The sequence below is a fragment of the Dermacentor andersoni genome, chromosome 11, assembly GCF_023375885.2.
Source record: "Dermacentor andersoni chromosome 11, qqDerAnde1_hic_scaffold, whole genome shotgun sequence".
NCBI classification, from domain to species: Eukaryota; Metazoa; Arthropoda; class Arachnida; order Ixodida; family Ixodidae; genus Dermacentor; species Dermacentor andersoni.
In genome coordinates this window covers 112,920,477-112,946,401 of record NC_092824.1, presented here as the reverse complement: position 1 = coordinate 112,946,401, position 25,925 = coordinate 112,920,477, and the positions used below count along the sequence as shown (strand labels likewise).

Here is a 25,925-nt window from a genome sequence, read left to right as displayed (position 1 = left end):
CTATATGGGAACACAGGAAAAAACAATAACAGTAAAAGGGAAGCGAAATGCAGCCACAATGAAGCACAGAGCGCTAGGGAGATAAATAGACATGAGGTGCTCCGGGGTATGTGGAAAGGTGTAATGGTTCCAGGACTTACTTTTGGGAATGTGGTTGTTTGCTTAAAATCAGGGGTACAATCAGGACTCGATGGGAACCAAAGGTCAGTGGGTCGCCTCGCATTGGGTGCTCACGGGAAGACTACAAATGAAGCTGTGCAGGGTGATATACATGGACTGGACTAGTTTTGAAGTGAGGGAAGCTCGCAGTAAAATTGAGTATGAAGAACGACTGAGGAATATGGAAGAAAGTAAATGGACTGGGAGAGCGTCGTTGTATCTGTACATGAAAAACATTGATTCACAGTGGAGAAAAAGAACTACGAAGCTTACCAGCAAGTATGCGGCCTGTACGGTGGGCAACACAGCAACAAACAACATCAACCGGAAAGTCAGGCAGGTTGAAATAATGTCATAGATGGCGGGAAGGGAAAAGAAACCTGCCATGAGTAACTACTTAAGAGGAAAAAACGAAATGAGGAAAGAAACAATTTACGATAACTCAAAAGGAAGCGCATTATTTTCGAAGCGAGATCAGAATTCCTTAGAACACACAGCTATAAAGCGAGATATAAGAACGAAGAAGCATGTGCTTGTTGCGGTAAAGCTAGGGAAACGATGGAGCATGTTTTATTAGAATGTGAATTTAGCCACCACTGGACTCCTTGAAGACCTTGGGTTCAGCGAGAGTAGGGGGAAAGTAAACAAGTTCGCAATAGGAGATTAGTACGAGGCGATTGGAACATTGATGGAAGAAAAGTAGAGAAATCACAGAAAACGGAGACGTAAAAAAACAAAGTTCACAATAGGGGGTCAGAAAATTTGGTTATGGGAATTAATTGTGCATTTTCCTTTCTTTTTGTTTTTTTTCTTCTTTAATCTAGGTAGGGCATTAGGCAGTATAATAGCAAGAGTTTCGTGGCGCAACCCACCAACCTGTTCCAAAGGAACGCTCATAACATGCATCCACCATCCTTCCATCCGCGCCAGCCGCTAGATTTGGCGCATTTCTTTCGCTTCTGTGTCATCGCGCCTAAAGGCCTTGAGATAAATGTTGTCGCTCGACAACTGCTACATAAAGTTGAATGCGTTTTGAATGGGAATGCGTAACTCTTGCACATGATCTCATGGGAAAATGATTATTTGAAACAACAGTACAAATCTTTAACTTCGTAGGAGAAAACATTTAAAAAAGCAAAGAAACGGGACCACAAAATCTATATGACCGGAAAATAATCCTTCATGTGCATTCCGTTTGACAGCTGTGGTGTTAGGAACATAGGAGGAGCTCTCAGGAGTGTTCGTGCTCTACTCACTGAAAAACTCTCGAACCCTAGGGGGCGCGGAGAGGAAATTTTTCGTCGCCTTTGCCGTATCCGCACCGCCATCAGGGAACGGAACAGTTCATGACTTCGCTAATACACCGTCGAACTAGCTTAACAACATAATGTCACTACACGCGCGACGAGAAATCACTTTGAGTGCAACAAAACACAGGAAAGTCAACATGTGCCGACTGAAGACACAAACCACAAATGAAACCAAACAGCGTATCGCGACTATGCGCAGCATGACAGCCGGTCGAGACAAATCTCTATCTAACGTAAGCAACATATTTGAGTTTGCAACACTTATCGAAGAACCGTGCCATGTACAGCTCGTTCTTGCAATCGGACTGACCCGTGACTTCGTTTTTCGTTTTGTTTGCTGGCTGCTTGCGGCCTGGAATGGTGCTGCCATCGACTGCTTAAGAGCCGCTTATCAAGCTGGCTGTTTAATATCTAATTTCGACGGCGCGTGGGGTGCTGTAGTTATGCTAGCAGCCTGGAAAAGAGGAGGAGAGAATAAGCACTAGCGAATGCCTGTTGTGCACAGGACCAGCAGCGGAGGGAGAAAGTACGACTGCGGGCAGAGCGCACTGAGGGCGAGCTGGTTCGCGGCATCGGTAAGGGAGCCGAGCAAACGTATCGGCGAGTGCTCCAGATTGGACATTCCTGTATATCTTATACCCGTGTCATACGGGCAACTCGGATCTCCTTCAAACTTCTTTCCCTTAAAGGACCGCAAGGGAGTTTCATCTCAAAGGAGTTAGCTCCGTGTCACATGGCCTATAAGCGAGCTTTTGAAAGCTGCCGCTGGGGGCCCATTAGGCGCTGCTCACCTCGTACGCAGTCATGAAAGAAACACGTTATACATTGCTAAAAAGTTTTGGTTACTTGTCTTTTCTTACAAAATACAATTATTTATGCATTGCATTTTAAAAATGTCATGTATCTTAAAGACAAAAAAAAAATAACGAGCATGTACTCAACATGGCGCAGTCAGGGCAAACGCAGCAGCCATTCCGAGAACGCCCGGTTCGAGAGTCGAATGTAGCTGCTCAACTCAAATATCTTTGTCAGTGCTCAAATACTACATCATATGCAATAAAAACAGTTATATTTGCTGGTAAAAGTGAAATTAATAAAAATCAGGGTGATTTCTTGACTCGAAATTCAAGCACGCTGGTAACAAGAGTACTCCCTTCAGTCTGCAAGGGAGATCTTCCATTTCCTTTCGCTAGGAACTTTCTTAAACTTCCTTTGCTAAAGGACTGCCGTGTGACCACGGCGAGCATCTCCCTCGAGATAAAGACGTCCTTGGTTGAAGGGAGTTAAAAGGGCTTTAGCCGCGTCCGTGTGACAGGGGTATTACTCCGTGGTCCGAACGGCGAAGTGATAACTAACGAGCGATGCCTGTTAGAATGGCTGGACGATTAACTTTGTTAATAAGCATGTATAGGGCAGCATAAATTTGATGAAATGGGTTCAAATAAAAAGGAAAGCTACGTAAGTTAATTCGAACGTAAGTGTTACTAAATAAAAGCAAACAGAGGACACAAAGCAAGCATTAATGTCCGTAATTTATCCATTTCAGATTTCTAAAATGACAAGCCTGCGGGTGGCCGCGGCGGTGGGGTTATTGATCTTCACATTGGCTCCACTCGACGTGGCTGCCCAGCAGAGAGCGCTTCCTTACCAACTCTACAACTTTACTACGAAGGTACGTCCAATACAAAAGTGCTGGGTTTGGGCTAGTTGGGTGAGCGCCAACATTCAGAAAAAAAAAAAGAAAACGACGTTAGATAGAGAGCATTATGAAACATCGTTCCAGCGCACAACTGAACACGGACGAGAAAAGAAAGACAACACGAACGCCGGACTTGTGCGCTGGAACGATGCCATTGTGCGCTGGAACGATGTTTCATAATTCTAATCACAACCAGCTAGCCCAGCTGTCCATACTTTGCGTTAGGTACAGAATCCTCCGTTACCCCATCGCTGTCGTTTGTTACGAGCACACAGTTCGCCTGCAGACACATTGCGCTGAACCTTTCCACGGTGACAGCTGTAGGAGCACACAGCCTGGCGATCGGGTCCAGCGAAATCGGAGTGGCGCGATGCATATTGGCGCAGACATGTCCAATCGCCTCGATGATGATGATAGTTGGCATCACCCTTGAAACTGGGCGGCGAAAAATAGTTACCTAGTGTGCTTGAGCTAATAAAGTAATCTATAGGTATTTATCAGTCTAGCATTTTGTCTGTCTCCACAATCTTTTTGACACTACCTTAATATCCCTATGTCTAAATTGTATGTGCCTGCAACCAATCCGGTCCTATGAATTTCTTCCCTGTTTTTATTCCACCAATATTCTAAACGTTTCTTGCTTAAACGTTCTTGTGATAATCTGAACGTATCTTGCTATTGCTGCATCACACACATGCCTCACCTTGTTGCGAATATTTGCGCCCATTTGTTTTTGTCTTAAGGCAACCAGCTCGAGCCTCAAATAGCAAGGCACTGCCCTTGTGTTATCATACAAATTTTCGTTCCAATTTCTTTCTTGCCGTTACTTTAAATCTCTATAGCCATCATTTGCACCCACATCACAGATCTATTTCTTTCACTTTCTTTTCGATGACGACTGTTTACATCTGTACCTTATGGCCAATTTTCTTATCGCCGTAGTTTTGTAGCTCCCTCTGGTGAATCTTTGAGGCACGAAGTGCATGCTTTCACGTTTAATATATGGCAGGAAAACCTCGCCACAGCGTCGGTGCATGATTTCAGGGTGAGGATATCTCAGGGAACCTTGCCGCGAATTAATAGGGCCTTGACAAAGAAAGAACAGGAGCGCTGCCTGACCTACAATCGGTGATCTTGATTATTTTAATTAATTATTTTAATTAAAGAAAGGCCGCATGTCGTATTACGCGCGGACACTGATAGCACTCGATTAAAGCGCATCACCATAGAAGCAAGTACGCCAACAACGTCAATTTGTCAATTAACGTGTTTCGCATTCTGCCCACTAAGGGAGGTAAACTATGCGTGTAAGAATTTTAATAGCTTCGGTAAATTATAAATCGAGTCCGCTTGTTACAACATATTCTGGGCGCAGTAATGTTGGAGTGATCCATATGCCACGCCTCTATGCCTTGGACACGTTCTCATGTGTTCATTAGATAAATTCCATTCCTAAGGCCGAGTTATAATTTTGATCTACGACTGTTGCGCAAGAGGAACACTATAAGTATTCTAAGTATTTGACAAAGTCATTGACGGGGAAATTATTGAGAATATTTACTTGGCAGTGGACAGCCCTTTCCTGAACTGAAGCAACTTTGACATGTACTTTTGAAGCCTTTTATACGGTACCTAATATTGGGGCAGAACGCGCACTTTATTTTACTGTACTGGACGCAAGATATGCGTGCGCGGTAGGACATGTTGGGCAAGTTGGAGTTTGCTTAAAGACATATCGCAGCTCAAGGGCACGACCACAATGAAAGACACATGGAGAAATACAAAAAGAACAATAACAACAGCAAAAACAAAACCAATATAGCGTGATATAGACACATACCTCTAGACATGTAGACATATGAACGTATAAACATATAGACTCATAGACAAAGATGCTTATGCAAACAATTTACATACACTAAACGTACGCCGTTGCGCCTGGTTCCCTGTTTCAGGTTGACCACTTCTCGTACGGCAACAACGCCACGTTCCAGATGAGGTACATCATGGCGGATAAGTATTGGGACAAAACAAAAGGGCCGATATTCTTCTACCCCGGAAACGAGATGAGAATTGAAGCCCTCGTGCACAGCACGGTACGATTTCGCGAGAGTATAGAAAAAAGTTGCGCGTGTGTTAGCCCCGCTCAGCTTTGAAAGAAGCAAGATCAAGCTCCACGATTGAAACACTTAGGCCGCACTAATCAGTGAGAATGCTTTACGAAGAGTGCGTAAAGATGCACGGCTTACGAAACTGCAACGCTTGAAACCAGGATAAATGCAGGCGCTTGCGAACTTAACATCGTAATTAGAGGGAACATGCTGATTTAACCGAAGATCGACCTTTTTCTTTATGCAAAAATAATCAAAAGCGAAATCTAATGAGGATTTCTTATCATCCACCTCCTTTGTAGCTTCGTGCTACAGCAGGGTGGTTGACAATTTTCCCTTTGAGATTTGGTTCATTTCACCACGTCAGCACATCTGTACAGAACAGAATGTACTTAAATGGCGAGGATAGCGTGAAAAAAAAACTGCATTTTAGCAGCTTGACTAGTCCTGCGACTCCCTGGTTACGAAGGCGTAACCTTTACTCCATTTTACACGCTTCCACAGCGAATATTTTCTATGTGCAGCATCCCTCTGTTTTGAGTTGTTGATATTTTCGGCTTGCATTGCGATCTGCTAGCCTCCTGGTCAGCACAGATGGCAGAGTGACAGACCCAGAAAGGCGTTGGTTCAGGGTTCAATACCCTGGACTAGGACAAATTATTCTTCAACTGCGAGGCTTTCTTACTGAGAAACCCGTAGGAGTTCTTCAGAAAGTTTCTCGTTTCGTAGCTTTAAGCCGGGTTGCGGTGGGTTGGCATATTTACGTTGTGTCATGAATTTTTGTTATTTCGCGGTATCAGATGCGCACTTCGCGTTGGCCTCTCTTCATCTGTGAGGGCACAATGGCCTATGTAAAATTAGTGCCGATTATCATCTCGAAAGCTGGTGACCATAACATGGTTAAACCACCTACCGTACAGTTTCGCACGCATCTGACATCATACCTATACGTGGTGTATGCGTTACGGAATCGCTTAATTCCTAGTATTGAGAGGGACTGAAAGCGACGTGCAATACAATATAGAAGGTGCCTAATGAGCTTAAGGAGAGCTTACACTGTTACATATCCTGTAGTGGCACTTTATAACATAACGTCCTTCTCGCTTATATTGATACCAGGGCATTATGTGGGAATGGGCACCACGATTCAAGGCTCTTCTGGTGTTCGCTGAGCATCGCTACCACGGCCTGTCTCTGCCCTTCGGAAACGACTCATTTAAGGTAAAGGAAATGGCTGTAATCCGCTGAAGGATAACATATAGGCACAATGAACAAAGTGCCAATGGGTGTTTATGACCAATATTAAACTTCAATTTCAACGTCGTTTGCTCCCGTTTCTCACATTCTTGAAGAGTGACTACGACGCTGTTTAGCTTGTTTCACTCATATTAACCTAAGACCGGCATATCGAACGTGGTCAGTAACGGTTAGTTATAAATTCGTGAGGTCAGCAGGACATGGCAGATACGTCGCATGCGTCGACTACCACCCTTCTATCATAGTAACATTCTTTGTGCAAGCATCAAAACTTTTGATCCTGAAGGTATTTTGTTTCATATTTAAATATGCTGTCTTACTCCTTGTTAAGATGAGTAGCTTAGAGTGCGCAATTTCTAATATGTAGTCGCCATAATGTGAAATTAAATGTGCTTGTCAAAGATAGCAGAAATTGTATATCACATAGGGTACGGCATAAAGCGTTATCACGAATCGAAGCTGGGCGAACAGATCAGATGACCGCAGTGGTGGGTGCTCCTACTGCTGCCGAAACGTGTATATTCGTAACAGCCCCGATTATCCTGTCAGAATACACGCTCAACGCAAAAGTGCTCTCCTGAGGAAATTATTTAGTCAGCAGGACAAGTGACACGTAACATGAGACGAAGGAAACGCATAGCCGAAGCGCTAGTCACATAACTAAGGTTTAACGGAAGAAATCACTTATTTTTGCACCGTATCTGCACAACACCATAATTTGTTGGCCATAACTGAAGATGATACTTAAATTTCCATCGTGATAAAGTATAACCATGTCGTCTTGTCAACCTTTAAACGTCTCGTCCTCATTTCATAGGATCTGGATCACATGGGGTACCTCTCCAGTGAGCAGGCCATGGCTGACTACGTCGATCTGTTGACATGGCTCAAGCGGAATCTTCCAGGAGCCAAGCACAGCAAAGTGGTCACTTTTGGCGGCTCTTACGGAGCAATGCTGGCTGCATGGATGCGGATGAAGTATTCCCACGTCGTCACAGCGTAGGTGACTCCTCGATTATCCGTTACTTAGGTCGTAGGACATGATTGACTGAGTTATATTTCTCAAAGACATACATATAGTGTCATGTGACAATCTTCTAACAACGTCCTTAATTCTACTGCGCTGGGGACATGACTGACTGAGTCATATACTTCTCTCTTCAAGGCTACAACAGTGTCGTATGACGACTTTATGACAACGACGTCATATGCTGGTGAAGACACGTCTACTGCAATTTGAAGAAAGAATCAACATGAGTTCCTAATATCGCTGAACTTTTGACTTTTTTGGCAACCAGCATGCTTTACTTTTTTTTTCTTATATGCTACCTGACCAGATGAGTTTTCATCGAACTCTTGACTATGTGAACTGCGGAAATGCATATTCACAAGGCGTCGTAACCGAGAGACGACGAAATTATGGCTACTGCGGTGGGAACAAGGAACCTATAGGGGTTCCGGAACGTGAATTCACTTATGACTTGGTCAATTTCTAGATGCCCTAGTATATTTACTAGCGCCATATGAAATAGGCTCTGAGGCCCCGCGAGGCCAAATACTTTTGTTATTGCCAGCGCCCATTAAGGCCGATCCACACGACGGACCAATAGTCTGCGGGCAGATCGGTCACGTGATGCGACGTCACGGCCCGCCGCGGTCCGGTCCGGCGCAGGGCACATCCACACGGCGGACCGCCATAGTAGACGGCAGAGCAGACCAACCAGCTACACTAACGCTTTTTCCCGTTATCATTGTAATCATTCCGACTCGAGTCCCACAAAGCCGGGAACTGCTCAACGAGGGATACAAAATAAAAAACCTCCTCGTCACTCTAAGAGGACATGGTGCTTAAAAAATATATCTGCTGCACGCACGTGTAGGCGGAACGGTGGACATGAAACAACTGGCTTTTGCAGAGCCGAAAACTAGATTGGATTCGGCTGAAGACACTCTGTTGCCGGACAACATTCGTTGGCTACGCCAAAACTGCTGCGGTTTGCATGCGGTCCGCCACCAAAACTGAAGTGAGAAAAGCCTCGGCGATTTGTTGGACCGCGAGGGCTGCGGTCTTGCGCGGGCCAACAGCGGTCCGCACGAACTGGGGACGTTCTATCACCATATGCGCGGACCACGGTCCAAAAGAACAATTTGGTCCGTCGTATGAATCGGCCTTTATGAACCCTCTTCCAGTTGTGACAGAACAACAAAAATCAATATTCGGACGCCTTAGTAGTCCGACAAAGCTCTTATAAGAGCCGTTTTCAGTGCAGAAAAAACTTCATCGTGTAGCTTAAAGGTTAGATTAGATAGGCTTCTGCACGTAAATAACTTATTCGAAGGAACATAGAAACGTTGGCCTGAGCCAGCGTGCTCTACGCTGCTACTTTGCACAGGAGAATGGGGACGTAAAGGTGTGACGAGGGATGACGATGACACAGAAGAGGGATGCACAGCGGTGAAGGCAAGTTCACCATTCTGATGATTATCAAAAAAATTTCCAAAAATGTCTTTCTCAAACGTATTCGCAGAAGCCATGGGGTTTAGAAATTTCACAAAAAAAGGCGGAAAGAAGAGTCTCGTATAAGGGATTCTGCGTGAGCAGCATAGTCGCCGATGAAACACTTCACAATACTAATTAAAGAGCTGCGATAAGCGGCTACAGTACGGTGAGGGCCTGCAAGGAGTTTTTAACGGACGGAGTCTTGTGACCTCAGATAACTCGCATTGCTTCTAGCAAGTGCCTCAGCATTTTTTTTCAACGCTTTTGTTGTCATTATTTTCCCCTCGTCGCTTGCATATAGACGAAACATCTTAGAGCTGGTCGCCACAAAATATTTGTGTGAAGCTGCCGCCATCACCCTCACGCATTTCAAGTCTAGTAGACTTGAAACTACTATGCTATATCTAAGCTGGCCTCCTGTATGAGGTCGACGACGTTGTTCAACACAGCGATCACTGTGGTTGGAAACTGGCATGATACATACACAGGGGAATCATTTTTAAGCTTTACGTAATTTTTAAATATAGCCCGCTGCACGTAATTCCAGTCCTTGAGCTGGATTGGGGAGGCGCACATTACTGCACGAGAACTAGAAACACCTGTTCAAATAATTGCCAAAATGTAATAATTAATGTCTCAATTATTTACATTAAGGCACATATTGTAATTTACAAATCGTAGCGGTTGAGTTTTCAAGGCGTATGCACTTAGAATGTATTTCCAGAATGACGCTAGTTTGGAGGTAAACGCCATGAAATTCACCGTAAAAATGCACTGTTGCCCCGTTTACTTTTTAACAAAACGCTGTTCTATGCATTGAAACACAAAATGTAACTACAACGCCCATGTATTTCGTCCCACCCCTTTGGGAAATAATTTCTCGAAAGTGGGGCCGTCCTGGAAATAAACAGACCTCAGTAAGCGCTCGTCTTTGGGTGTTTCACTTTCTAGTTGTGTTCACTGCTGCGAATATTTTATAAATCATTTATCTGCCTAACTATATGCACAAAAAGTGGTCACTATGCCAACGTCGTCGTTGCCCTTTCTCAGCGCTCTGGCCAGCAGCGCCCCGTTCAGGATGTTTCCCGGTCTCGGTTCCTGCGACCGGTACTACATAGGCGTGACGCAGGCATTCGAGAAGTCGTCCTGGGGATGCAGCAAGGTCGTGTCTTGCACCTGGCCAGCGCTGGACAAGCTCGGATCGACACGTGAGGCTTTCGATTTAACGTGCCCGCTAGTCACATTCTGTCGACTGCATGATAAACAGCGTTACGCTGGAAACGACACGATGCCGAGAAAGCGCCCCACATTTCCACGCAGATATATGCAAAGAACGACGGGAACTTCCTAGTGTGGTAGAGTAACTTATTCGGAGGTAACTTCGTTTCTTCGTAATTCCGTGCTGGAGTAAGTTTCCGACGGTCCTGACACTCCTCTAAAGGCCGATCCACACGACGGACCAAGACTGCGGGCCGATCGGTCACATGATGCGACGTCACGGCCCGCCGCGGTCCGGTCCGGCGCAGGGCACATCCACACGGCGGACCGCCATAGTAGACGGCAGAGCAGACCAACCAGCTACACTAACGCTTTTTCGCGTTATCATTGTAATCATTCCGGCTCGAGTCCCACAAAGCCGGGAACTGCTCAACGAGGGATACAAAATTAAAAACCTGCTCGTAACTCCAAGAGGACATGGTGTTTAAAAAATATATCTGTTGCACGCACGTGTAGGCGGACATGAAACGACTGGCTTTTGCTAAGCCGAAAACTAGATTCGATTAGTCTGAAGACACTCTGTTGTCGGACAGCATTCGTTGGCTACGCCAAAATCGCTGCGGTTTGCATGCGGTCCGCCGCCAAAACTGAAGCGGGAAGAGCCTCGGCGATTTGTTGGACCGGGAGGGCCGCGGTCTTGCTCGGGCCAACGTCGGTCCGCACGAACTGGTGACGTCCTATCACGTGATGCGCGGACCGCAGTCCAAAAGAGCAATTTGGTCCGTCGTGTGGATCGGCCTTAAAGAGTACGCTTACTCTGCTGGTGGCCAAGCTGCATAAGTGTGTCCGATTTGTTTGGGGGCAGGGGGGTGAAGGGGGAAGTACGAGAAGTTTCGGAAATTGATTTAGTCACAGAAAAAGCAGTAACTCCGGCGCAAAGAAATTTGTATCGGGAATGTATACGCTTCTGTCATTCGCTTTTCGAGACAGCCCGTTAGACTTAGCGGTAAAACCTAAGAATGTCGGAATACCGTACCAGTTGATATCCTGTTGAGGCCCTGGCTGGAGAAAAATCTTGCAATACATTTTACAACAAATTCTTGGCTAAGGCTAGGGCGAAGTTTTCGTTCTAGGTAAACACACATTTAGCGTAGACTTGAGAACATGTGCTTAGGGCTAGCGACTGCGTCCGAGTCGCATTCTTTTTCCCTGTCTCCTCGAGGACCCTCAAAACAGTGGGGCATGGCGAGTGCTGTTTACAGCTCCAGTCGAAAAATTAAGCGGATATACACGCGTCACTTGCTTCGGGATGCGCTTAACCTGTTCGAGCGACTATAAGAACTATGCAAATTACGAAGAGGGAACAAAAGTGCACGTATGAGCACTAAAAGCCTGACCATTAGCGAAGTTACAAAACGTAGGTCCTCAATTGTACGAATAAGTATAGGACACTGATCCGCATGAAGTTAATCATGTTCCCCCACTAGGCCCTATAACATCCCGGACACGCTCCCAAGTCTCTCTAGGGAAGCAATACATCACTGTCCACAATGGATCTCGGTTTTAGCGCTAATCTTAATTCGACGAGCAGCTCAAGCCAGTGTACGCAAGTATAGTGACGTTAAAAATAATCACTGAAGAGAAAATTAACTTCAGCTGTATTAGTACATTACCCTTCCACAACGCCACTCTTCCCGAGAGAGGAAACTTAATAGGGCAGAAAAAACGCAGAAACAAAAGAATGGTAGCGATGATACCGCCTTCAAGTTCCCACACCAGCCCGCGGTGGCGTCACAGATTATGAAGGCATCTTCTAGGGCCTAGTTAATTTTTCACCGATGATCATGAATTACATTAAACAAACAGAAGAGTGAAGTTAGCAAGTTTTAAGAATGTCTACAGTGCCAGAATAAGAGCCCAAATAAAAAGAAAAAAAACTTTTCAAATCCATGACATAATTAATAGTCGTAGAACAAGAAATGTAGCTAAACCAACGTTACGACAAGGGGACTTGTTTTCATCAAGACAGCACCGTAGCGCTCTTGTCTAAATGGTAAATTTTGCGACATTCCTCGTTATACCAACGATAATCACTTCAGGCCTTCATACTCCTGTGAACCGCTCTCTTGTTCCGAAATCCGTGGCGTAGCACTGACGAACATGTGTGGGAGTTTCGGCGCGAAATTAAAAAAAAGAAACTTTGAGTAGAATTGTCTTTAATTATCAACATATACCCGCGAAACACGCCACAATTGAGTTTGGAGAGGTCAATGTAATATAGTCAAAACTGGTGTTTCTCGACAGTGTCTCTTGAAAGGCTTTAATGATTTAGTGGACGTACGAAGATAAACCCAGTGGAAACCAGACGGTTGATATGCCTGCTCATTTCCACTCAAGGAGGGAAGCGTAACAAGTGAGACTCGGCGAATTTCGGGCGTGATGTGAGATCAGGGGGGGAGGGGGGTATTCTGTAAGCGTCTACCTAGTGCCATTTCGCCTGCTATCGAAGTGGTGATTGGCTGGGGACGTCCGTCTCCTTCTCACGCGTTGTGCCCTAGCCCAACCAATCAGACCTTCTGCAGCGGACGAAATGAACATGTCCCCCATGTGGACACTTACATGATACTCCCCCCCCCCCCCCCCCCCACCCCGTGCCTGCTTTGAGGAGTCCCATGGCTGCCTGCAGGATGACCAGAAAAATTTGTCTGCCTGATATTCTTCCGGAACAAGAAACACGAAAAAATAACATGTTGGCGTACGCTCACATCTTCTTGCGTACAAAACCATTGCTTTTGAGCCACCCGAAGACTTGTTCCAACGGATCTCTAAGGCCTCGTACTGTCCAAGACGACTGTCACCATTTTTCCTCAACATCAGTGGCTGATTGGTGCTGCGCATAGGTGTGTTCTCGGCTACGACTTTCGTCTGCCATTCTTTTTACCTTTAACTTGCATTTACATTCCTGCAGTTCATTCTTCCCAGTGCGATATGATATTTCTTCAACATTTTTTGAGGCATATATAAATACAGCGCAATTCTATAGTATACGCTCTAAACAGTCTAACTTCAGCAAAATTTTAAACTGCGCGAGGAAGACAGGAGATGAACAGAAACGTAGACGCACACACACTTTGCTGAATCCATGAACCGACTAGCCCAACAACATGCCTTACTTCAGCCTAACTTCTTTCTGAAATGTTTATTTCTGTATATTTTTTCACTTATGGTCTGTTCCACTTCCAGTTGATACATTTTATTCTTTTACTGCTTACCTCATGACACTTCGTCGTTTCAGCTGCTTCCATCTTCAATAATGTTTCTGCTCCTGAGTGTTTCTCCTCCACGCTGATGAGTGCTTTAAGCGGTTCGATGTTCAACAGACACACCATCATAATCATACCTGTAAACAAACGTGATCCATTGTAACGCTATTTTAACAGTCCCATGATCCTTCACTTCGTTCCCAGTTCATTTCTTATAGCTCAACCGACTCTACTGCTATTGATGTGACATCTGGAGTGCCCCAGGGCTCCGTTCATGGGCCACTGCTCTTTTCAATTTGCATAAATGATTTACCTGTTAACATTTCTTCTAACATTCATCTTTATGCCAATGACTGTGTTATATGGAGCCAATAACTCTTCTGATGATCATTATCGCCTTCAAAAGTCATTTGCTAGGTTCTGCATTTGGTGCAGCATCGGGCAAATGAACATTAACTTTGATAAAACCGTCCTTGTGTCCTTCTGTAAAAAATCTTCTCTTTTTCATTACTCTTTGAATAACTGCGCTGTGTGTAAGGTATTTGAGTATAAGTATCTCGGTGCCATTTTTACGCATAACATGTCATGGTCTAATCACATTGATTACATTTGTAACAGAGCACTGAAAAACTTAGGTTACCTACGTCGTACTCTATCTAATTCTCCAAAAGATACTAAGTTACTGCTACATAAATCACTAATCCGTCCTGTTGTTGATTACGCATCTGTCGTTTAGAACCTTCATAAGCAGTGTGAGATTATCAGGCTAGAAGCACTTCAGAATAAAGCTGTAAGATTCATATGTCACCGTTATGACTGACTTTTCACCCTCTTCTGCACTTTGTTTCTTTAATTTAACTGCGCTCAATTCACGTCGCCGTACAGCATCCTTAGATTTCTTGCACAGCATCGTCAATTCTTCCATTAGACTTTCGAAAAACAACAATACTAACCTCGCACCAGAATCATCGACGAGACGACATTACAACTTACCCTACTTTGCACGCCACTAATATGTTTAAATTCAGCTTTTTTCCTCTTTCCATAGAAGACTGGAATTCCTTACCTGGGTCTATTCGCTCATGCTCAACCCGAAGTTTTGCATCTGCCATCCAAGCTGAATGGTCCTAGCAGATCACCCTCATCGTTGTTTCGTACTTTTCTGTGCATAATTTTTCTCTGTTAATCCACTCCTGCTATAGCGCTTATTGCGCTGCGGTATGTACAATTAAATAAATAAATAAATAAATAAATAAATAAATAAATATTAATTCACCTCTCATTCGATTCCCTATGTGTCTCTTACGGGACGCGTGATACAGCGGAGGGCTGCAAGACGCTGCAGGCCAAGTTTCGTACCTGTCACGCCCTGGAGCCCAGCAATTACCCAGAATTCCGTGACTGGATCAGAGACACGTACTCGATACTGGCCATCATAAATTACCCGTTCGCCGCAACCTTCCTCGGGGCCATCCCTGCTCATCCGGTCAAGGTAATTATACCGCATGCCGCCAGTGGTTGCAGCTTTCTTGCGCCTTTTCTCAGAGCTCGGATATATTTACAGTGGCCAATGCTGCGTCGCTCAGGGAGAGGCTAGGCTGCAAGGTCTGGTTACAAATTGATTGATTGACTGGATGACACGTTTTAACGTTCGAAAGTAACAAAAGGGTTATCAGAGACGCGATAGACGAGGGCTCCGGACTTAGCTTGATCAACGTTGACTGAAATTTCGGTACTAAATGTAACATATCGCTACTTGTCACTGGGCTAGTTGGTTCATATTTTTTTGGACAAGAGCAGCACGTTTGCTTTGTTCGTTCTTGCTCGGCATCTAGCAAAATATATTTGCATAATAATGTAAACCTTGGGCTTTCTTTTTTTCTTCTTTTGCATCTCTATATAAAAATGCATTTGTCTGTGTAGGAATATATGCTTATATTTCATGTATACCTGTAAGATTGTGTAAGTTTGAATTTGGCTACACAACTTTATTTTATTTGCGTAACTTTTCAGTATAATTTTTCAAATGTTATAAACTGATTGTGTTGGTTGTTGCTGTAACCGCCAATGCGGGGGCCTGCGGCTTTGTTAAGCTGTTGATATGACAGCTTTTCCCGCATGCCCCTTCGTATCATTACACTGTACTGATGCGAAAATAAACATCATTGTCATATCTACGATGGCATGATAGCGCGCGAAACAATGCCAAATAAGACCAGAAGAAAGATATCTTTCCTATTTTGGTCTTGCTTTAATTATTTTCTCGTCTTATTACACCGTAACTTCGGTATTAAAATTGTTTTGTGTCCTGAAATACCTACATACATAATAGTGGAATTCTGTAACATCGAGCTACACACCCTTTGCTGTCATGAAACTAGTACTCGACCCTTCACCCACCGTGGTGGCTTAGCGGCTATGGTGCGGCGCTACTAAGCACGAGGTCGTGGGATCAAATCCTGGTCGCGATGGTCACATTTCAATGGGGGTGAAATGCAAAAACTGCCGTGGCGTTTGGGGCACGTTAAAGATTCACTGGTGGTCAAATTAGTCCGAAATCGCACACTATGGCGTGCCTCATAACAAAATTGTGGTTTTGGCACGTAAAACCACAGAATTAGATTCAATACTCGCTCCTTCAAGCAATCAACCCTAAGAAATGGAATGGCTTGGACTGCAACTTGTGTGGCTTTTGTCCATGTCTCAATGTCTGCTTTGTCTCCGTTAGTTTTCCGCTGGTAAGCCGTCAACGGCTGATGTTACGATACCAACAACACATATCTCTCTGAGACAACAACGGAATATCAACACATGGTGGAGTGTACAAGCGCGACTGGACGAGGACGAAGAAAGAAACAGATACACTTTCTTCGTCCTCGTCCAGTCGCGCTTATACACTCTACCATGGATTCTAACCAACTAGCCCGCCAACGTGTTTTAACCAAGGAATATCAACGAAATCTTTCAGGGCGCATTTTTCATGTCATATGATTATAGAAGTTGAATTTAGTCCCTCGTCCAATAACCACTCATAACGAGTTGTGTAACACGAATTCCAAAATACGGGAACAAATGCTGCTCACTGCGTCCGCAAGACATACATACAAAAATATCAAAGTGCTATGGATGCTGCATCCTGAACACTTCACCCATCGAACGCTCCGTAAGGAAGAATGTAAATAAACAGCATGACTGTTGCCTTTCCAGTATCAGACTGAAGCGTTCATTAACAAACACGATGGCGTTTCTGCTCAGGCACACCTACCGTACCCGCATACCTAATCTGAGAAACCTCATGCAGTGCAGCCAAAGCTATGGTTAGCGTTAGCCAATCAGAAGAGAGAACCAGAAGTGCTCTTCCATTAAGCACCCGTTATTGCGCTCCGCACGACGCTGGTTGAATGGAACCGCCATGAAAAGATTACTAGCAGTAGATTTGCGAGCACTCTCGTCTCCTCTGGAAGACTAGCCGGCTCTAGTTACTGATTTGCTGACACTACCACTAGCATTGCAAGCAATTACTAGAACATGACGCGAGCAGGGGGGGGGGGGGGGGGGGAGAGCGGATTCCGAAGCCGAGCTGGCCCGTCCTGACCCGACCGCGTTTACATGTAACTCGACAAAGCAGGTTTGTAGGCAAATTAACTGAACTCGTCTCGACGCTAACTCAGTCAGATCCACTAGCGTACAACGAAAATAGCTTCTCAGAGTATCGTATTGTGCTCAAGACTTGCACTAGTGATTTGTTTTTGTAATTTTTTGTTGCTGCCATGTACCTTACAGGCGGCGTGCAATATCTTGCGCAGCGGGGCCAAAACTGACGAAAACATGGTAGATGCAGTCGCCAAAGTGATGAATTTGACGTACAACGGCACCGGAAAGAGCCCGTGCAGCAACGTTTACCTCAGGGCAAATATGCATGCCTACCGGTTCCAGGTGAGCTGCCATTTGACACTGAAGTTCACACACTTGAACGCTCTTTATACAACTTTCACTTTGGCGTATAACGATTGAAGAAATGAAAATTGAGGTAGTGGAGGAGTTGACTTCCAAAGATTGCGTTGCCGAGGGAGCCCAAACACAGCCGTAGCCATACCAGTGGTGCTACAGGCAAATATCAGTAGACCTACTGATTCTTTAAAATACTTAGTGATTCAGGTACAACACTTCACTATCCACTGACTTTCGGAATTTTTATTTATGATAATTTTTTGATTATGATTTTTCTTGGTGGATACACATTCTAGTCTAGACCATGTTGAGCTACATTAGTACGCGCATATCACGGTATACGTACCTCCTGTTGCGGATGACATATTTTTCTGTGTTTGGCATGTAGTAATTGTTTAACTTCATTTACAACACTGGTACAGAACTAGCCTGTGGCTTCGGTGTTCATATAATGGGTGCAAACATGCTAGCTTTCTTTTGTGGGAATAAACAACAAATAAAAATGATTAAAAGAAGGTTAAATACCACAAAACTCATTCTCACAAAGCTGAATCGGTAATAAATGAACAGTATTGAAGCAACTGTCACAAAGCTACAGAGCTTGTAGGTGTTTAATTTTCTTATTGACAAGCATTGCATACCACCTTAGCAGACGATGCGCGAAGCCGACGACGCTTGCACCTGGTTGGTTAGTGGACGTGACGTAAATCTCCGCACAACACATCCGAGATTTATTGCACGCTAAGGTCGTGTCCATGAGCCTCACTAGTTCTCAACGTCCCACGTTCTGCGTCATATTCGGCGAGTGGTAATGGAGTGTTTTAGTTGAGCCTGTTTACGCTCCGCTAAGCAGCTAAGCGGAGCGGAAGCTCGAATGCGCATGCGGCGTCCGCTTCCGTAAGCGGGCTAGCGGAGCGAGGAACACGGTCCGCTGAGAAGCTGCCGATGCATGGTACGTGCCGCTGGCTTCGAGCATACGCCAGGACGCAGGCCTGCCATGCACGCAACGCGTCGGCCTTTCAGTAATGTTGTTGCAAGCAATGGTTTAGCTCATCAAACGCTAGTCGAACGTGACTACGGCTGACAGAATGCAATATTAAGCCGTGGTGGTGCAGTGGTTAAGGCGCCCGATTGGTGTGCCCAAGGATGAGGGATGGCATCCCGGCCGCGGCGGCCGCTTTTCGATGGAGGCGAAAAACAAGGCGCCCGTTTGCTGTGCGATGTTAGTACACGTCAAAGAACTCCAGGTCGTCGAAATTTCCAGAGTCCTTCATGCCTCCACTACGGCATCTCTCATAGCCTGAGTCACTTTGGCACGTGAAACCCCACAAACAAAACCATCAAAATGGAGTGGTTGCTTCTGCAATACATCTGGTGCGTAACACATAGGCGTATCTAAAGCGTTATTCGCGAATCCTTTCACTTTCAGGAATTGAAGGGTCCGAATGAGTTCCGTGTGGTCAAGATAGTGCATGACGACAGATAGTGCCTTCTAGCCTCCATAGCTGCGCAGTGCTTTGGCTAGCGTCGGCATCAGAAAGGATTGGATTGGAAGCAGAAAGCAAGCGCACTGACTATCACGTGGCGTTCCCCAAGACGCTGCTTTATATTCCATTAGGCAAAATAAACCGGTAAGGCATTACTACCGCACGTCTAGATACTTCATGGAGAAATAAGTTATATATACACATATATACGTTTTACTGTATGAAAAGCATCACTAGGTGTTTTTATTTTCTTTCATTACCTTGAATTCGGCCAGAGGGCGCTGCAACTACGAAAGGTCCGCTCCACTACGCTAAACGTGTAACTAAAACGTGAAAATCGCCCGCCGCTCCGCTTTGGCTTAGCGGGGCCACTCGTAGCGGAGCGAACCGTAAAGACGCTCAACTAAAACACTCTAATAGCGGCATTTTCTTCTGTTGACGCATCCGCTTTTATCTACATTTTCTTAAACTGCGCTTTCTTACGTTGTCTAAAATCTTTTAATTGCGCTTGGTCTTTAAGACAGAAAGCAGAGCTTTACCGATTGTACGAAAAATAATTATGATTTTGATCTAGAGCCCCAAATATTTCGCGAACGTCGCCACAGATTGCCGTTTAAAAACGAAACAAACAGACAAGCAAGCAAGCAATCCTTGAAGCATATAGTCTATAAATCGGTGACTGCGCAATAAAAACAGATACCGCTATTCTGCAAATTCCTTCTGTTAGCGCATCTGCACTGGACAGGTTTGATATAGGGGCTACACCCTGTGAATTTTTATCAGTGATGATGAGGGTTTGGAGAAAGCCCTACTCGCAGATTAGTGATATATATCAGAGTGGGATACAAATCCGAAATTTTGCTCGCTTTATTTGTCTGAATAGCCGCAGCTAACAAAATTCTGATATTATTTTCTGTTGTTGAGTTACAAAGTTTTGAAGTTGACGTACGTTTCAGTCTTGTTTTGTATTTTTTGTGTTGCAGTATTCAAAAACGTTTGTTAAAACAGATCGAATGCCTGAATAAAAAAATCTGAACTTCGCCCTATAGTTTTTTGCGACTACTACATCGTTGTCGCTTTTATGTTTTTTTTTTTACTGCCCCTCCCCCCTCCCACTTCTATGTGATACCCTCAATCGAAGACGTTCAGCAGTACTGTGCGTGAATAAACAAATACTGCCTGGAGATAATAATATTTTTCATTTAAATGCAACAAGCACCATTTAATGTGGTGCTGTGGATGCCGAGAAAAAGAAAACTATGTTCCCGTGTGCTTATATAGGAGCTCCCCGATGTAAAGCTTGCTCTAAACCCTCTGCGCAGGAGTGCACCGAGCTCATACACCCGACGTGTAGTGACGGTGTGAAAGACATGTTCTATCCTCAAGAGTGGGATCCCGAGAAATTTGCCGAACGGTGCCGAAAGAGGTTCGGGGTTACGCCTGAATTCGATGGGATGCTCAAAAAGTACCCGATCCCAAACTTCGAGATGGCGTCCAAGATATTTTTCAGGTATACGTTATATCAGTTAGTGCACAGAGATTCCCGTTCATATACAAAAAAAAAAAAAAAAAACGTCTGTTCCAAAAATGCACCGCGTCGGACATGACTGCGTTCTCCGGAAGAGTTTACTCCTTTCTTTCTCATAGAAAAAAAGAAGCGCGAAGGCCCAGGCGAATTCGCGTCTATGTGTATGGTTCGCTTCACAAGAAACAGGCAACTGTCGGAGGCGGTATGGCTGTGATTGGAAGGCTACTTTAATAATTCCAGGTGCAACACAACAGAACTTCGCAACAAACGAAGCTGTGTCTATTTTTACTGCACACTGTCCGCGATACCGATCACTGTCCACAGGGTATAACCTTGCCCACTGCAAATAAAGCAAAACGTTGGAGGACGCTTAAGCGTCGCCTTTAAGAGTGGAACGCGATAGCATTCAAAGATGCGTGACTGTTTCTCACGCTTTCCGACAACTTCAGCTTATGTAACCATTATGTTTACCGGGAAGCGCTGGCAGCGAACGGGATGCACGGAGGCTAGCTTTCTGGTAGAAACGCGGCCTCTTGTGTGGGCCGACCTTGAAGGTAGTACACAGCTGCGCCAACAAAATTACATCGTTTTGAGGTTTAATGATAATTATTCTGTTATTGTATCGCATTTTTAATATTTCAGTCTGAGCAGATTTAACATAAAAGGCGTGCGCTGTCGACGTTTCGTTTCACGACATATCTTTTTTTGTATGTGTGCTGCCATTCTGAAAATTCCGAGGAATAACTTTGTCAAGAATGTAAGACAAGGTATGAGCAACTTTAATGATAGAATGGTGTGGCACTATAAGCTACATATAGGACATCTTCTATAGCAAGGCGTGGAATATACAGATACCTAAATATAAACGGGAATTTTCGTTCACGGGGAACGGCGGCGTCGGACGCTGCCGTCCGACGCCACGGGGCCCTTAACGACACGGGGCCCTTAACGTTATAGCGTTTATAAGGCTATGCTTTTTCTTCTCGAAAAGCGGTGGCAACTACGAAGGCGCGACCACTTTTTATACTGGTCCTTACTGTTGAGTCCCGACTATTACGTTACGAACGCGAAAAATAATTTTTTACTGACTTAAGTAACACGATTAGTACCGGAAAGCAACTTTCCCATGTAGTTGGGTAAAGTAATCGTCTCTTTATGTTAACTATAATAACTGGTTTTCTTTGCCGGAACAAAAAAGAAAAAGGAAAGATCGAGACGCAACAACGCGTTGTGAATTTCCGTGTTGACAATGCATCCTGGATTTCCACGTCATTTCACCGTATTCGGAATGGACTTCGGGGATGTTTCTCATCGCCTGTGGCAACAGAACAGTCTAGATCAAATAAATGTGAATTGACCCAAATGCGCTGGAATGCACGAGTATGGCAACTATCTCCAAGCGTTTAACACACCGTTTGCCTTCGTATGGGAGATGTATAGCTTACGGTGTCGCTTTCGAGTTAATTTTGAAAAGGATTAATATCACATTGTGAAATAACCTGTACAAGTCGTCTCGGGAGGATAACCGTACTTTTTGTGTTTTCTCCTTCGCACTGCAGCGACGGCGACCTAGATCCGTGGGCTGTGCACAGCTTGAATTACGCTCCCACACCGGAAACCAGATACCTGCTCATCAAGGGCGCGGCGCACCACGTGGACCTACAGTTCTCGCACCGCGACGAGCCTCGCTCGTACCGGAACGCCAGGGAGGCCGCCAGGCGGGCCATCGCCGAATGGATATAGCCGTGACGTTGAGGACCGCACTGCAGACCTTAGCGCTTGTGTGTATACAGGCACATGTCCTACGGCCAAACCGCTTCACAGAGAAAACTGATATTGACTGCTCTCGCAAAAATCGAGGCACATTGTCTTAGCCTGAGGCCAATAACCGGATAGTAGAGGCCACTGCGAATTTCCTGCGAATTTCCCGATTGGCTTATTTATTCTACTATCCTGGCAGGCAGCTACTCTGTCCAAGCAGGAGAGGTTACACAGAGTACATTGGTAAGCCCTTTTCAAACAAACGAAACATTGGTACACCATATATATACAACATACGTAGGTAGAAAGATCCACAGCTCAACATTGCTGGGAAAAATATATTTTGCAAAAGCCAAGTTCTAGCAAAGTACGTCCGTATGCAAACAATTACATAATTTAGCCGTGATGGCCGTTTGGAGCCAGAAAGTATCCTCCTCGTTTAAGACCTGTTTCACAGGGACATAACTGATTCTGCCACCGTAGTTGGAATAATTGAAGCGGTAGTGACCACAACATGTCAGAAACTGACAATTCATCTCTATAATGTGACGAAATTTTATGAAATTGTGGTATTTCGGCGCTTGTGGACGGCAGCTCCACATCCTACAGCGAAAGCTATTGGTTACTCGAGAGACTACCAGCCTATGGCCTCACTCCGTGCTTGTAGTCGAAAGAACTTTGGATTGTGGCAACTGATAACTAAATTTAGAACATGGAGTTGGGGTTAGGTGTGTCATGTGGACCGTAGATCAGATAGATGGTGGTGTGTGAAGTGATTAGAATGGCGACGAAGGGAAGGCAAACGCAGGAGTGAGAAGCATAGATGCATCGAATGAGGTAAACTGATTCACGAGTGCAGAAAGCAAGGAAGTGAGAAAAAAGAATGTCGCGTATTATACCTTTATGCTTTGTACATTGATAGCAGTTTACAGTTTGTCTTCGGGGATCAGCTAATGCCACTAAGAGTGCAAGTAGATCATTCTCAGCGAGACCTGCGCATGCGTCGTTTTGTTCCCCACAATGACTTTTACTTTACTTGCCCACTGCAGGGGACTGACCAAGCTGGCAGCTTTACAAGTGGTTTATTTCGATTGTTATCATATTAACTTCGTCAAGAACGGGAGAGTTCGGCAACGAACGTGCACCTTTGAGCACGTAAACCAGCCAAATAAAAAAGCTATTCAATTTATAATGGCTCCAAAATTCGAAGAAATGATTTTGTTTAATAAAGAAATGCATTAAATGCTGACATTTCTTGCATGGATGATGTTTAGTTAGTGTTTATTTAAAATATTTCGGGGTTCTACGTGCAATAACAAGATTTGATTATACAGCACGCGCCGCAGTAAAGCATTGTGGGTGGGGGGATCGAGAATTATTTAGACCAACTTGAGTTCATTAAAGTGCCCCCAAATCTAAGTGCACCAAGGTTCTTGCATTTCGCCCACATCGAAATGCGGTCGCCGCTGCCCGAATATAACCCGAGACCTCAAGCGCGACCCGTAACGCGATATATAGCCACTGGGATTCCGCAGCGGGTGTTGCAACATTGCGCAGTTCCGCAGAGTACAGACCCGGCAGAAGCCAGGATTAGCACAGATGGCTACAGTTTATCCAACCTGCGCTTGGTGGCACTGCTGATGCTGCCGAGCAGCGCCGCTGGCGGTAGCAAAGGAAAAAAAAAAGTCTCCAGTCAGCGCGGTTGCGTATAGGCGCATTGTGTCCAGGAGCACGGACTGCCAGTTGCTTACTCCCGTGTATTTGTCCGCGCAAGCCTGCCTTTCGGTGCCACCACAACAGCCTCGAAAATACGAAGCGCCGACATACTTCCGGGCAGTTATAGTGCAATAAAGAGAGGAGACAATGAAACGTGCACCGCTGCTGCTGTTGGCATAGTCAAGTAAGTCGCGCTTGTTCGCTTTCGCATGCCAATTTTATTTAACGTTTGCGCATGCGCTACTTCTTTACCCGTGTCGCGCGGTCAATCGATGGGGCTCTCGCATGTAACTGGACTCCATTATTAAAGGGGACACTGGGGGCTCACAGCCGCCGCTCAGCGACGGCAGGAGCGGCAGTTTTAGCCGGTGAAGCGCGTGGCGTGATGTGATGCGATATCACTGCATGTTAAAAGCGTAAACGAAGAAAGAGGCAAATAATTCGTCAAACATTACAAAAAAAAAAATTGCGAATAAACACGCGGTGGAAAGCCGCCTCACAAGTACCAAGAGAGACGATTTTACAATCGCGTTGCGCGACACAACGACTGTGACGTCCCTGAGGTGTCTAAATCCACAATGAACTTATACCCTTGCCACTCCGGCACTTGGGAGCACTCTTGAGTCCAATCTGGATCGGGTGCTTCTATACACGGGCACTTTCCACCAAAATTTTGCGCGATCCGGATCCAGTAGACCGCGATCGTAGGAGTTCAACCAACTTCGGTCCGGATTGTTTGGCCGTCCAACAACTACCATTCCTGATCGCCGCCGAAATATTTCACCCCTATCGGGCTTGATCGCGATCGAAAGTGCCTGCGTTGCACCAGTACTAAAGAACGACCGAGAGCCAAAACCATTCAAGCCGCCTCCGCCCGTAGCCCAACTCGCCGAGTCAAGATGCCACACAGTCCGGAGCGCATTCTTTTCAGAAGCGGCCTACCTAATCTTACGCCTGTGACAAAGCGCTCCATAGTTTGCAACTTGCTGCTATACGGAAATGTTACCGATCAAGCGAGCGCTGTACCAGACAAAACACGAGAAAGAACAATGTGCGTCGACGGCGCAAATCAGCCGACGCTCAATGTGTCACTCAAAGGAGGTCGAAGTAGAGCTGTAGCGACATCATCGTCACGCGCAAACCGTCATGACTGAGCTACAGGGCGAAGCGATAACGCTGCCGCGAAATAAAAACGAAACATGGCAGTCGTAAAGTAAAACGGAAAACTTTCGCATTTCGGCTTGAGTTTGCGGACGGCGGTTATCCATGCCTGCCTGCTTTCCTTTTGATGCCATTTACCCGGGAAATCGTGCAACTTCTCTGGCGGCTGCAGGTACTCCGGGTGTTTCTGCGGCTGCTGTTGCAGTTCACCACGCACCACATCGGGCTCCTTGGCTGTCCGACCATCGAACCATCGCGAAACAAAGGCGACGCGAGGAGCAATTTTGCCGAGATCGCGGTCGAGGCGAGCGCCTTGTAAGTGGCGAGGCGGCCGGGTCTCCTCCAAAGGGAAGGAGTGTACACGTGTACATGCCGACTCGATGTGCATGTGCTGTCGGCTGTTGAGCGTGTAGGGCGATGACGATGTTTCCTTGAAACGGAAATTTGCCGGAGACCTTGAGAAAAACCATTTCCGAAGTAACAAAACAAGGTTGCAGAAAATGATTGAATATGATTATTGAATGAACAAGATTATCAAATTAAGCGAATACCCCATGCGGACCACCGAGACCAAGTGAAGCTAAAATTTATTTGACCTTGTTAGTCTCGCATATTTTTATGCCTCAAACATGCTGAATATTCTATGCTTTAGTTGGCAATAATAATAATAATAATAATAATAATAATAATAATAATAATAATTCTAATAATAATAATAATAATATTTCTAATAATAATAATAATAATAATAATAATAATAATAATAATAATAATAATAATAATAATAATAATAATAATAATAAT

General features: G+C 45.0%; 1 protein-coding gene across 1 annotated transcript; it reads left to right on the top strand.

Annotated features, from left to right (window-relative positions):
- Positions 1–2,790: 2,790 nt before the first annotated feature.
- LOC140214260 (lysosomal Pro-X carboxypeptidase-like) lies at positions 2,791–23,500 on the top strand. The gene is made up of 9 exons (XM_072285618.1): positions 2,791–3,141; positions 5,124–5,264; positions 6,399–6,500; positions 7,354–7,535; positions 10,087–10,244; positions 14,840–15,009; positions 17,301–17,453; positions 20,278–20,465; positions 22,043–23,500. The coding sequence occupies exons 1-9, from the start codon at positions 2,992–2,994 to the stop codon at positions 22,224–22,226; spliced, it is 1,428 nt and encodes a 475-aa protein (XP_072141719.1). The 5' UTR covers positions 2,791–2,991; the 3' UTR covers positions 22,227–23,500.
- The last annotated feature ends 2,425 nt before the right edge of the window (positions 23,501–25,925 follow it).